Genomic DNA, 14,107 nt, shown 5'->3' on the forward strand with positions numbered 1-14,107 from the left:
TGGGAGGAGGTGGGTGAAAAGACTGATCGGAACCCACTATCTCATTCTAAAGATGAGTAAAACCTGAACTACATATTCCAATTCAAAATTCAAAATATTTTTATTCAATTAGACTTTTAAAAGTTCTTTTGAATCGTCAAAAGCATCTACCACTGGTTCGGAATGCTTTTCCTACCGAGAAGAACCAGCAAGAAACTCGGCGGTTGCTCTTTTCAAAGATTTGTCATACAATATTATGCCATGTATAAAAGTAATTGTCCCGCGCATTATACCGGAGTGAGCTTTCAAATCTACGCTCCTCTTTTATCATTTACATAATCTTCGATAGTATAATATGTTTTTCTCAGGAGCATATTTTTTATAGATTTTTTGAACCTGTGTAAAGACAAGTCCAAAATTGGGTAAATAAATAAATGACTTTTGGATCTTCCCGAGTCCTTCAGTCCTTCCAATATTCTATTAGTGTTCCCACGTCGCGGTTCCGCCGAATTACACTGTATTAACTCCTTGCGCCGTGTTTCCGTGTTTCCGTGGGAATAGGTTACAATGCTCACTATCGTTCGCTGGCTCACTTGACGTCAGCCGCTGGCTTTGCCTGCGTAGCATGCATAAAAATATTTCTATTCTATTCTTGTAGGTGCACACATTTTCATTTTTAGCCATTTATCAAAATGAGCTGCCCGCATTAAATAAAAAACATTTTTCTTTTTAATTTACATTTATTTATCCTTAAGTTGTAGTGTGACGCAGTGGTTGCGGTGTCCGCGGGCGCCGAGCCCCGCGACGCGGAAGGTGGCTCCGGCGGGCGGGAGCTGCTCACTGCCGCGGTTCATGGCCGCGCTCGTCACGTACAGTGTGTCCAGGGCTTCGCCACCCCACGTGCAGGACGTGGTCTGCAGCGCTGGGATGGGCACCTTCTGGAGCAGTTTGCCTTTGCGGGGGTCAATTTTCAGCACCTGGAAATGAATAAATCCGCGTATAATGCATAAATTTAAAAAAAAAAATCATCATATAAGCTCTGGCTTGGCGGGAAGTGGCTGGATGAGAGAGGCTGAGGACCGGGTGTGGTGGCGCTCCTTAGGGAAGGTCTTTATCCAACAGTCGTCCACAGGCTGATGATGATGATGATATAAGCTCTGTGTCAACTGTCACGTCAAAAGTACGGTTTACCTTTAGATGAAGGACAAGAATAAAAGAAAAATTAAATCGTACTTTTGACGCCATGATACATGACAATCGAAAACAATCGAGTGTTTTTCGATTGTTCATTGCTATTCAATTGCTACCGAACAATAACATTCTATCAAAATCAAATCTTTGAAAAGAGCAACCACCGAGTTTCTTACTGGTTATTCTCTTGGAAAGGTATTTCGAACCAGTGGTAGATGCTTTTGACAGTTCAAAAGTACTTGTAAAAATTTAATTGAGTAAAAATATTTTGGATTTCAATTCGACTAATTCGATTGTTATTCGAATAATCGTCCATTGCTAATTAAAGGATACAGGTGAATGAATGTCTACCTGTGAGCCGTCAAAGTTGGCCACCCACAGGTTTCCGTCGGTGTCGATGGTCATGCCGTCCACGATGCCTTCCAAGCCGTGATCCTTGTAGCGGAACACTATCCGTGGGTTCGCTGGAACGAATAGAAAAAAGTATCACTAGGGTTCCGTATCTCCAGGACAAAATCGGCCAATTGCGAGTCGGACTTGGACACGAATGGTTCCGTAAAAAAATTCGTACAAAGAATAACAATTTTTATTTTTTTTTAATTTTCATGGCGGCCATTTTGCTTTCTTTTGTATTGGTTGTTAAGCGGCAATAGAAATACACATTCTGTGAAAATTTCAGCTCTCTACCTATTACGGTTTACGAGATACAGACCGCTGACAGACAGACGGACGGACACCGGAAGCTTAGTAATAAGGACCCGTTGGTACCGTTCGGGTATGGAAACCTAAAAAACTTTGGCACTCTGCGGGTATGGCAGCCTTAAAAGGTCTTCTGTATGTTTGTCAAGACATTTTTCTCAGGAACGCGTGTACAATCCTTTGGAGCTGTGAAAAAATCAAACTTCTAAGTCAATACAATCAAAAGATACAACCGTTTTGTCGTATATTTTGATGCTCGCAAGGGAAGGAGGAAAAAATGGTACTCGCCATCGACTTAAAATCATGATATATGGCAAGGAGCAATGTCTTATAGCACAAGTAAAGGGAAAAATCCGAAAACTTTAAAATTTGCAAAATATTACAAAGGTACGGAACCCTCAGTGCGCGAGTTCGACTCGCGTTTGACTGGTTTTTAACTAGCGTTACGGCTCTGGGTTGTAGCCACATCACATCTACTCACATATGTCGCCTGTCTTGATGTCGTAGTCGTATCGTCGTATCGCGTACTCAAACGAGTCGGCGTAGTAGAACGCTTTTTCGTCCACGCTCCAGCACAGGCCGTTGGAGATGTCCACGTCTCGGACCACGCGGTGGAGTGAGCCGTCGTGGTCGAGGCGGTATAGGGAACCCTTTTTGAGGTGGAATTTACCGGGTTCGTATTCGTAGCCCATTGTACCTGAAAACATTTTTGGATGATGATTTCATTGTAACTGTTGCTAGATTGCTAATAGGCACGCAAGCGCCAACATTTTTGAATGATTGAATGAATGACCGCAACTTCGTTCGCGTGGACATAGGTTTTTAATCCCGCAGGAACTTTTTGATTTTTCGGGATCAAATAAACGTAAAGCAGCCTGTGTCCGTCTCCGGAATGTATCCTAGTTCTGTACTAAATTTCGTCAGAATCGGTTAAACTGTTGGGCCGTGAAAAGGTAGCAGACAGACAGACAGACACACTTTCGCATTTATAATATTAGTATATTTCCATACTAATGTATGGAATGGTATAGATGGATATAGTAATATAGTATGGAAGTATGGAAGACATGCCTCCTAATTTACAGCAAGTATTTCATGACACAACCTTGGTTAAGACGTCGAATACCTAATATATTTTGAGTGGTCAAGGAGTAAGCTGGAAAATCCCTCGGGAAAGTTCCCTCGGGATTCTTCAAACGCGGAAGAAGTCGCGAGTATCAGCTAATTTTGAATAAATAGCTTTGGCTTTGAACAATTACCAACAAACAGCCTGCCCCGTGGATCAGCCTTAGCGTCGTTGATCCTATTCTGTGGCGAGTGTGTATCCAGCCGCGCCACAGTCCTCTCCACCCTCGCGTCGCCCTCCCCGTCCCACGCCACCACCACCACGTCCAGTTTGAGCCCCACCACGAAGCGATCCTTTGTTCCTTCTAGAGGGATGATGAAACCCGGCATGTCGGCTGAAACATTCAATTTTATTCATCGTTCAAACAGTCAAAATCACAAACGAGACCGCTAGGTAATAAGGGCGCCAAATTGTACCAACCTGCCTACATTTTGTTGTGCTTTGTGTGTTTTTTCTGTACTAATTTTGTGGCGTACAGTAAAAATATATTCATTTGTTCATTCCTTCATCCAAATAATTTCATATTGTAGATAACGAGTACATACCACGATTAATTTGGTGTGTTTAACTGCCAATAATCCCGTGACCCGAGAGCCGCGGTCCCACGGGACCACGGCTCTTGTAACGAGTTTTCGAGTCGTGGTCCAACGGTCTATCCGCAGTTAAAAACACAAATTAATCGTGGTGTGTACCCGTTATCTACAATATAAAATGTCGTTGAACCACGAAACGAGCATTTGGATTAATCATTAATCCAAATCATGAATATTAATTATGAGCGAAGCAACATTTCTTATTAGATTATAGAAGGTTTTATAAAATGAATGCTTATTCGAAATGGAAATCCGAAAACGGAAAAAATTGTAATTAAATCGTACAATACTAGGATTAGGATACACTTGCTTGTATTATGTTATGTATGGGTTGTGTCAGAGTGAAGAAACTGTCGGTTATGATCCTGAATCGACATGTATCCAATATTAGGCTGGGGGTGACGCCTACACCTAGCGTCAAATGTAGGTAACATTTGACGCCTGCCAGTGTAGGTGAAGCCTCGACATTTTGTTACAAACATGGTTTGTGGTCATGTTGGCACTCACCCAGCTTGGCGCTAGTGTGCTTGCCGGTGACAGGGTCATACTTGTGTACGGACTTGTCGAAGATGCTGACGAAGAATAAGGCGCGGTGGTGGTGCGACCAGTGCGGGCCCTCGCCCAGCCACACCGGCGCCGTCACCGGACTCACCTCCACGGACATCTGCCCACAAAATATACCTTGTGAAAAACTGATCAACTCGCACACGAAGGGTTCCGTACCATCGCACAAGATATACCTAACACCTTTATTTAGAACTATGCAAGTTAGAAACGGTCTGCGCCATCTATATCTGATTTAGTGAATTAAATTTTTCGTGAACACATTTTTTTTTGTATTTTCATTTTGTTATAGCGGAAATAGAAATACACATAGGTATAATCTGTAAAAATTTGAACTCTCTAGCTATTACGGTTCATGAGATACAGCCGCTGACAGACAGACAGACGGACGGGCAGCGGAGGCTTAGTAATATAGTCCTGTTGGCACCCTTCGGGTGTAAAAAAGTGCTATCAAAACTTACTGAATAGGTACTACTAAACTAATAGTAAGTCTAGTGAAAGTGACGCTTTACTAACATGTCTATCTAACGCACTAAAATCTAGATAACTAGTTTTCCAACGCACTAAACACAACAACTAAAAAACTAATAACATCTCATTATCAATCACTTCACAATACACTCGCACAAGAAGTAAGTATACAACTAAAGATAAACGTTTAGTTCTTTAGGAAAACTGACTGAGCACATGGCTCACCGGTTAGTGACTGAATGACGTAACTATGTTTCGCGCGGATACCACATACATACGTAATCGCTACTCAATTAGTGAGTCGTAAAATAAGGGTGGTATCAGACGGTTCATTTTTTAGGGGGGTCTTCCAATCCGCCCTCGGCCAGCGACTATGGCCAAATCATTCTCATTCCGAGAGGAGACCCGTCCTCAGTAGTGAGCCGGCGATGGGTTGCTTGTCATGATGATGATGGGTGTATTATGTGTTTCCCTAGATGAAGAGTACGCTAATTAGAATCTAAATATATTATATAAAAGGAAAAGCTGACCGACTATCAACGCACAGCTCAAACTACTGGACGGATCGCTCTGAAATTTGGCTAGCAGATAGCTATTATGACGTAGACATACGATAAGGATTTTAGAAAATGCACCCCTTAAGGAGGTAAAATAGGGGTTTTAAATTTGTGTAATCCACGCGGACGAAGTCGCGAGCATAAAATAAAATAACTCGAGTCCGAGTGAACATTCCTCGAATGAATCGCCTGATATCGCCCTAATAGACGCCGGCTGGTATTGTATTCAGTTTTGGAATATTTAAATATACGACAAAAATAAAAGGTAATAAGGGAGTATAGATTCTTGAACCATAATAAAGTTCAAAAACGTAAAAACGAATACAACTCTGAAATAGCATTACGGATGAAAGCTTACATTGTTTTAGACCGTAATACACTTATCTTAAAAACATAGACGTCATATAATACATATTATTATGTAAGTATAATAAGCCTCGGCACTGGAACTAAAAAACAAAAGTTCAGAAGTGGGATTTCAGAAAATTCTATCGATTAGAAAGTACAAGCTACAACCCACCTTGAATGGTTTGCACGCTTAAACAAACAAATAATCAGATAAACTACTGCATTTTAATAGTGGTCTCTAGTACTGAACTTTAGCCATCGACTTTCGAAGTAGGTAAGATTGATTTATATAACACTAAATTCCGATCCGTCGAGCAAAAATATTCGCAAAGGTGACGCAAGCGACAAGGTCAGTCCGGTTAGTACGAGTTCATCGACAACGTCAATGGATTTCGAGCTTCGAAACATTATAACGTTAGAGTAAAATTAAGTACATATATTGTTTTAGAGTTGGTTAGCTGTTATTCAGTCTTATTGACCCAGGCTCTTCTTAAGAGCCCGCTTCAACGCAGTTAGCATTAACTCGTTGGTGGATGGAATCTAAAATAATGCTGTTTCCACGTTATTTGTGCGTGCCACCCTTTCCGCCTAACTAAATCTCACCCCGAGGGAGATCAGGTGAATAAATTTATCTTGAGATTCAAGATTTTTGAGTCAAAAATAGCAACGTGAAAATTGCAAATCTACATTTGGAATTACGTCTATTTTTGGCAGAAGAAACATTTAAAAAAATAATAATTATATAAGTAGTAGGCTAACCATACTGAGCGTTTCCGTTCGAATTTGAGTCGTGCGATCACGTACGAACAGTACGAACAAGCCCGACCGTCCATGTACGAGGTCTCTGAGATCTATAAAGCGTTCTTTGACTTTGCCCAGACTTTACGATCTCACCTTAGAGGTATCAATCATGTCCACATAATATCTTTGCGTGCGCCTGCGCTAACCTCTACTAATACAAGTAGTACGTTGAACTTATTATTGCCGACCTGTTTTTGAAGCAACTTGACTTTTCATTTTGGAGTTAGTTTGGCCTAAGGCATATTATTTGTGATATTTATTCTGTCCGCGGTTCTATCTATACTAATAATATAAAGAGGTAAAGTTTGTAAGTTTGTTTGTAGGGGGTAACCTCTGGAATTATTGAACCGATTTTGAAAATTCTTTCACCAGTAGAAAGGTACATTATTCCTGAGTGACACAGGCTTTATTTTATTTTCAAAAAATTAGAGATTCCTACGAAAATTGTAATAAGCTACCCGTTCGAAGCCTGGGCGGTCGCTAGTAATAAATAAATACATAGTTAATATCAGCATGAGTGTTGGGCAAAGTTAAGTTTGCATATCCTGCGGATTTCGGCCATAACATAAGAATGTACTCAGGCACAGTCAGGCCAGTAAAATATATTATCTAATATTTGCCAGATATTGTGATAGTTGGATAAGTGATAACTGATAACAAATCTATACCTAAATGTTTCATTGGAGACAGTTATGGTAGTGAGTATATATGTATTGCCTGTCATTTAATTAAAACTTCGAGCGGAAAACCGCAATTTGATCTTCATTAACTCACTCATATTTTTCTTGTAACTTTTCCTAGATCAATTTGATTCCGCTAAAATAAAATTGATGGCAAGACTCATTCTAAATCAATTTATTTTTAATAGAATGTAGGTTACTTTGATAGCAGGGCCTAAATAATTAAGTTACCTTTCCAAATAATAATTTTGCTACCTAAATAGAGTTCTTCTAATTACAATTTTAAATTAATTTTATTAATATGTATGCTTAGCGAACTTTTTTAATTTTTTAAAAGAATAATTCCAAATAATCAAAAAAAAAATCGACTGCTCTGCCATATTGATTTTTTTTCCGAAGAGTTTATATATTTTATTGCCAGTGTCACTCAGGAGGATTCTAACAATAAGTATCCCACACATCCAAATCTGTTCAGGTAGAAGTTATGGTGGAACAATGAAACCCACATACATACATGAACCCTGAAAACATTACACTCCTTTTTTGGGATAGTTGTGAAAATACATTGTTTCCATGTACCTAAGTCGAATGGTTTAGGCAGCGTAATATGTCAGGAAACCCCTAAAGAATAGCTCAATTATTATTATCTTCATAGTTCGTTCAATTTAAACTAGAAATAAATAAACATCCAAACCTTTCTCAATATCTATCTATAAGTGAAAACCCAATGAAAATATCTTTTGTAGTTTCTGAGATTAGCACGTACATACAGACAAACGTGGCGGAAGGACTTTATAACATGTAGTGAATAGTGATCCTTCTTACTAGGAATTATTTATTATTTTCAACACACAACAACACTGCCACAGTCCAAACTATGTCAGGCAACACTAAATTAGTTATAGGTGTGTGTTTTACATATATAATGACTACTATATCTAATCGCATCTCGATTCTCGCAGATTACGTTTATGGCACTTCAGATAATTTGCCTGAATTATTTAACACTGGCTTTTGCCTGCGACTTCGTCCGTGTGACATAATTTATAGTCTATGTATGTATATCACACAGGGATAATATGGAGGGATAATATGCTATCTATCAATGACCTTTCAGAATTGGATAGTTTAAGATTTTTTCAGAAAAAAACAAAAACATTTTTTGACTCGTTCGATGTCGTATGCACACCGTGGGGAGGTCTTCCATCGCTGCGCTTTTCAGCGCGAGGTCATTTTAGCGTCTTGGGACCCCAGTATCGGGTTTTCGACTATGTGCCCTACCCATTGCCACTGCAGCTTTGCAAACCTCCGATTAGCCGACGCTCGCTCACTATTGGCTACAATGCATTGATGCAACAAGAATACCATAAAAACCAATAACAACAAGTGCAGGTTTTACGGAATTGAGCTAGTTTTACCAAATGTCAGTCAAAAGATAGCATAATATTATACTTATTATCAAAATTATAGTGTTGTCAAAAGAAATCTTGAAGTTGAAGAATAAGATTTCTGATATTGCACTTATACTGATAAATACGTAGTTGGTTCTTTATTCAAGCAATACAATTGAAAGATAAGATAAATGCATCTCTACTAATCTTTTAAGATACTAATCTTGCAGTAACAGCATAGAAATCAATGGATTAAGAGAATAATAGAATGGTTTTATAATTTTATAATTACGTTTATAACTATAAAACTTTATAAGGAATAATTTGCTTTGTCAAGAAATCCCGTTGCAATAAATGTCGTACCTACTCCTAGCACAACCTACTTTTTTTTATATATTAGCCATATTCATCATGACTAATATTCCCCTTTCCCCTCCAACTAAGCGTAAAGCTTGTGCTAGGCGTTTGTACGACAATGTGGCTGTGCAACAGGTGGGGTTTAAACTGGTGACCTTTCGGATTTCAATCCGCTCCTTTAACCATTGAGCTATCGAGGCTCTGAACTTTGTAAAATACGACAATAATAAAATATGACAAAGTGAGAATGATAAAACTAAAACTCACCAATAATTTTTGTCTCTTCATACAAGTAATTGCATTATGCATCCAATCCATCGCCAAGGTTTAACTTTCGATATTTTTACTCGTCAAGATTTCTAAGACTTCCATCCCTTTTCCGAACACGCAAACTTTAATTGAATCTCTGAAACAATAAATAAAATATGAAAAAATATACTACCCAAGTACTAATTTTGTATTTCATATAGTACTTAACAGTTATAGAAAACCATTACCGCTGCACAGGCATATTTAAATTTAAAAAAGGAATATTTTCCAAAGAGTAATTTTGAAAAAGGGCTTTCACGTTCACATGAGGGAGAGCCACAAAAAAAATTGGTTTACCTCATCGAATTAAAATCATTATGAGGTTACATAGAGTTTGGAAAAAAATCCGTTTATGAAAAAACTGTAGGTAGCAAGTAAAAATATTTGTCTCAATTAAAGCGATAAACAGATTCAGTACAAGTAATAAATATACGCACTGCCGGTGCGACGCCGTTTTTATTAGAATTTGGCTTATGAGAACCTGGCTTGTGCACTGGCGTGTGTCTTGATAGATGTATAGTTAAATTATAGTTATCTTAGACTAGCCGATGCCCGCGACTTCGCCTGCCTGGATTTAGGTTTTTCGAAATCCCGTGTCCGAATCCATTCCAAATTTCAGCTAAATCCGTCTCGTAGTTTTTGCGTACACACAAACTTTCGCCTTTATAATATTAGTGTGATAAAAAGATAAATAAGTACATAACTCACTCAGAAAAACTTATTATATCTATGCCTTGTATATCAGCAACATCGCTAAAACTTTGCGAAATAAATTCACAAACAATATCATTTTTAATTGTCAATCTAAACAGGGTTATTCTCTGATCGATGCTTGTTGTCGCCATGAAATCATCGATTAATTTTAATCCAGTGATTTGGGAACAGTGGTATTTATCACTTGACCAACTATCATTGACTTTTATTGATTTCAAATTGTCAGTGATTTCCAATACATTTAAATGTATTGCATTGTCATCACCGCCTGTGGCCAATATAAACTGTGTTTCACTAATTACTTTCACATCTATACTGTTTATTCCTGATTTATTGGTTTTCATTTCGAAAATTCTATACAAATCTGTGAAGTTATTTTCGATATCCCAAAAAGCAATGTTTCCTCTGGTCGTAGCTGTCGCTAATATATTTTTGTTAATTAATTTGAATATATGTGTTTTTAAAATGCATGTTTTATGATGCTTAATCTCTTTTATCAATTTAAACTCAACTTTAGAGTTATTCTCGAGTCTGAAAACTCGTAAAATACCATCAGAACATCCAACGATTATTAAAAAGTCACTTTCATCAATTTTTAAAATGTCTACATCCATTATTCTAGTTTCTGGATCAAAATCGATCGAGCAATCCTTCCAATTGCGATTACCTTTCCTTTCTTTATCAGTACCTTTTATTAAATAATCTAATATTTCTTCTGAATTTATATTATCATCATTTAAAGTTACTATTTTTACACAAATCTGTGCTCTACCACCGGCCGATACTAAAAGTATTTTATTTTCTTCCAATAGTAACAATTTTAAGGTTCTAATACTAGACAATTGTTTAAAAACTATTTCGTCAAGAAATTTTGTGTCTAGGATTGATCTAGATATTCTTAAAGTTGTGTCTTCACCCCCTGATATATAAAATACAGTTTTTCCATCATTATTAAATACATGAGTTTTCAAACAATTAATTTCTTTTGAATGTGTTCCATTTATAATATTTCTTGATACAATTTTGCTTACATGAAAAGTTTCCAAATGTATTTCAGAGTTTTTGAGATAAATAAGTCTAATGAATTCTTCAAAATTATCATTCAGCTTTTCAAAATATCGAACCGCATCCCAAGATCTATGTCCGCCACCACAATTCACTTCAAGTATTTTTATATTATTCTTGATATCATACACAACAAAAATTCTTTCTTGAAATCCACAAATATAACTGTTGTTCTTATCCAAGAACTTTTCTACCCATTGAAACTCTAAATCTCTTGAACTCATGTATTTTATTTCATTTGTACTTTTATTCATTGAAAAATATTTAATGGTACCATCTCTCCCAGTTGTGATTATTTGATTATTACTTATTTTTATATTGGTAGCACCATATCGACCATGAACTTTGTCAAATGTTTTAAGAGGATTCTTATTGCCGCGTAGATATATATGTATACGACCATTTCTGTCACTTACTACTAGCATTTGATGATTATCACTCATAGCACTTGAAGTTAACCATCTTTCTTTACAGGGTGGTAGAATAAAGTTTGCTAACACTTCAATATCACTTTCTTTTGAAGCTATAACCGTAATTTGTCCATTGTCAGAACAAATAACCAAATGTCTGTTACTCGCCCATTGCATAGATAGTATATTACCTAAATTCAACTCTTTATTAATTATATTTTTAATTCCCACATCACTTCTACAATTTTCTATAAATACGTCTAGTTTTCCCGTCATACCAACAACTGCTATTATTTGTTTACAAGCTGATAAACTAAGTAATTTATATGTGGATTTATGATTTAAATTATAAACTTCATTTGTGTTAGATTTCAAATCATAGTAAATTAAGTCATTATCGTTTATAATAACTATGTTGCCTCTGGCTGTAAATTCAAGTTTCTTAACCGACCCTATATCTATTTTAATAATGTCACTATTACAATATTCAGTTAATAGTGACATAGGATGTAATATGACACCACTATCACCACCACCAGTCACTAAATACTTGTCATTTGCATCTAAAGACCATATACAAGCATTTTGATGTGACACCAATTTCCTTAGTAACTTCCCTTCAAGATTCCAAAAGCAGATACCGGAATCTTCACCTATAGAAATGATATAGTCACTAGTAATACAGTTTTGCATGACTCTAGCAGTATGCCCATATAATTCATGCATGCAAACAATGTCTGCATTTTCCCAGTAGCCTTTGGATGTGTATTCAAAATTTGGTAGACTTTTAATGCTCCAAATTCGCAGTGATCTATCATCAGAAGTAGTTACTATTATGCTTTTAACTGGGTCGCAGGTTATAGAGAAAATGACACCCTGAAACAAACAAAAATATGTTTGAACCTGGGACCTCCCTCTTATAAAACCACAGTATCTAGAAAACTAGGGTTTAAAATCTTATCTTATAATCTTAAAATAATATTAATAATACCATACCTTATGACCTTTTAAATGTTGTAGTGCCTGGTCATCCCCGCACCACTGTACAATGACCTCAGAGAACACTGTGCCACTGAACACCAAGAGCTTGTCTTGTAGTGGTAACAGTAACCCACTATATAGTATAGAGTTATCAGGACTTGCATATTGTCCCTCTAAAAACTTGTTTTCTATGTTCCAAATCTGAAATTCATTAAACATTGACAGAGGATTCTGCATCACTTGCTCCATACAAACGTAATTTGGCTTTTATTTGAATATTAACCAATCCAACTTGGTGTAATTTTTTAGACACTTTCTTGAAACTAATATCTATATTTGTGGTTTATCAGTTATCCATACAATAACTAATTTTAAAATTACACAGGTTTAAAGATTTGTATGTAAATTCTTGGGGCAGTGACAACTTTGGAAATGAATATTTTAACAGAACCACAGGCATAGGCATATGTTCCTAGAACTCAGTACAAAATTTCACTGAGTTTGATTGATTAGTTTTCAAATGCAAGCCAAACTACAAATAAACCTCTCTTAAGAGTAAATTTCTATTTGACTATTGAAATACAGTGTAAACTTTCTTCAACATATAATAATTTATTCTATAATGTTTGTTCCTTATAAAATTTCTGGGATTAACAAATAGGTACTAAAATTTTAATCAATTTTCAAGAAATTCTCTAACACTAAGTTATTTTTTGAGTTTGGGGCTTATAGCATTGCAGTGCAGTAAAAGGGTTAGGGGAGGAACACCGCATGATCTAACTAAACTACTTGTTATTCTTACCTGTACTACATTATGGGCTGTCAGGAAAGCAACTGTGCTGTTAGACATCCAAACACCTGAATGTAACCAGTCGTCACAAACTATGGCCTCCACATCATGTTCAATAATTAAGTTTTCATCTGTTTCAATCGGTTCAGCTTTGCTTGCCAATATTGTGAACTGTTTACCGCCAAAAATAAGAAATTTTGAGTCCAAATTAGATGGTACAATACCATATATTTTCTGACCTTTTAATACCGGTATTTTCTCAATAAATTTACCAGAATCTCTTTTGTACACTTCTATGTTACTTCCTATACCTATAAAGTAATAGAAACCATCAAATTAAAAGAAAATTTAGGACAAAACAAAGTCATAACCTCTTTCTTAAAAGTATATTAGTAACCTGCGATAATAAAAGATTGATACAGCTTTACAGCTGTCACGTCTGTGCGCGTTATTAAAGACATTATACTTAATTACTTTTAACTAATTCATATACTTAATACAAATTATAAAAATAAATTATTTAAAATTAAATAGTTCACCACGGTTCCACGTTACTTTGACATTGACATTAGATCGAATTAATAAATTGACGTTGACAAATGACAATTGACATAAACCATAGACATGACTCTTTTGCCACTGACATTTAGGATCTGACCACACACTAAGACAAGATGAAACGGGACTAACACTAGTGGGGCGACCATGGGGTAACAAGAAGCAACGTAATAAAAAAACCGGCCAAGTGCGAGTCAGACTCACGCACCGAGGGTTCCGTACTCGGGTATTCTTTCCGACATTTTGCACAATCAAAAATAAATAAAAATCTATTTTAGAATGTACAGGTAAAGCTCTTTCATATGATACCCCACTTAGTATAGTTAGCTTACTTTGAAAATTAAAACACATTTTAATTTTTTTTTTTGTGATGTAACCACAAATTAACGATTTTCGGATTTATTCCTTTACTTGTGCTATAAAACCTACCTACCTCCAAAATTTCATGATTCTAGGTTAACGGGAAGTACCTACACTATAGGTTTTTTTGACAGACACGATGGACAGACAGACAACAAACTGA

General features: G+C 36.5%; 1 protein-coding gene across 2 annotated transcripts; it reads right to left on the reverse strand.

The window, feature by feature from the left end:
- Positions 1 to 699: 699 nt before the first annotated feature.
- On the reverse strand, positions 700 to 13,722 carry LOC123870544 (regucalcin-like). Of its 2 annotated transcripts, XM_045913901.1 has the most exons (7): positions 9,775 to 9,876; positions 9,025 to 9,163; positions 4,096 to 4,252; positions 3,129 to 3,329; positions 2,351 to 2,566; positions 1,522 to 1,634; positions 700 to 956 (listed from the first exon to the last, which is right to left on the reverse strand). In XM_045913901.1, exons 2-7 carry the CDS (start codon positions 9,073 to 9,075, stop codon positions 720 to 722), a joined length of 975 nt encoding a protein of 324 aa, XP_045769857.1. In that variant the 5' UTR covers positions 9,076 to 9,163; positions 9,775 to 9,876; the 3' UTR covers positions 700 to 719. The 2 variants fall into 2 exon arrangements, 1 of the variants encoding a protein (XP_045769857.1); XR_006797092.1 differs by lacking the exons at positions 700 to 956; positions 1,522 to 1,634; positions 2,351 to 2,566; positions 3,129 to 3,329 and adding exons at positions 12,252 to 12,437; positions 13,039 to 13,337; positions 13,424 to 13,722 and having other exon boundaries at positions 4,114 to 4,252; positions 9,775 to 12,131.
- Positions 13,723 to 14,107: the final 385 nt, after the last annotated feature.

The sequence above is a fragment of the Maniola jurtina genome, chromosome 12 (assembly GCF_905333055.1).
Source record: "Maniola jurtina chromosome 12, ilManJurt1.1, whole genome shotgun sequence".
Classification (NCBI taxonomy): Eukaryota; Metazoa; Arthropoda; class Insecta; order Lepidoptera; family Nymphalidae; genus Maniola; species Maniola jurtina.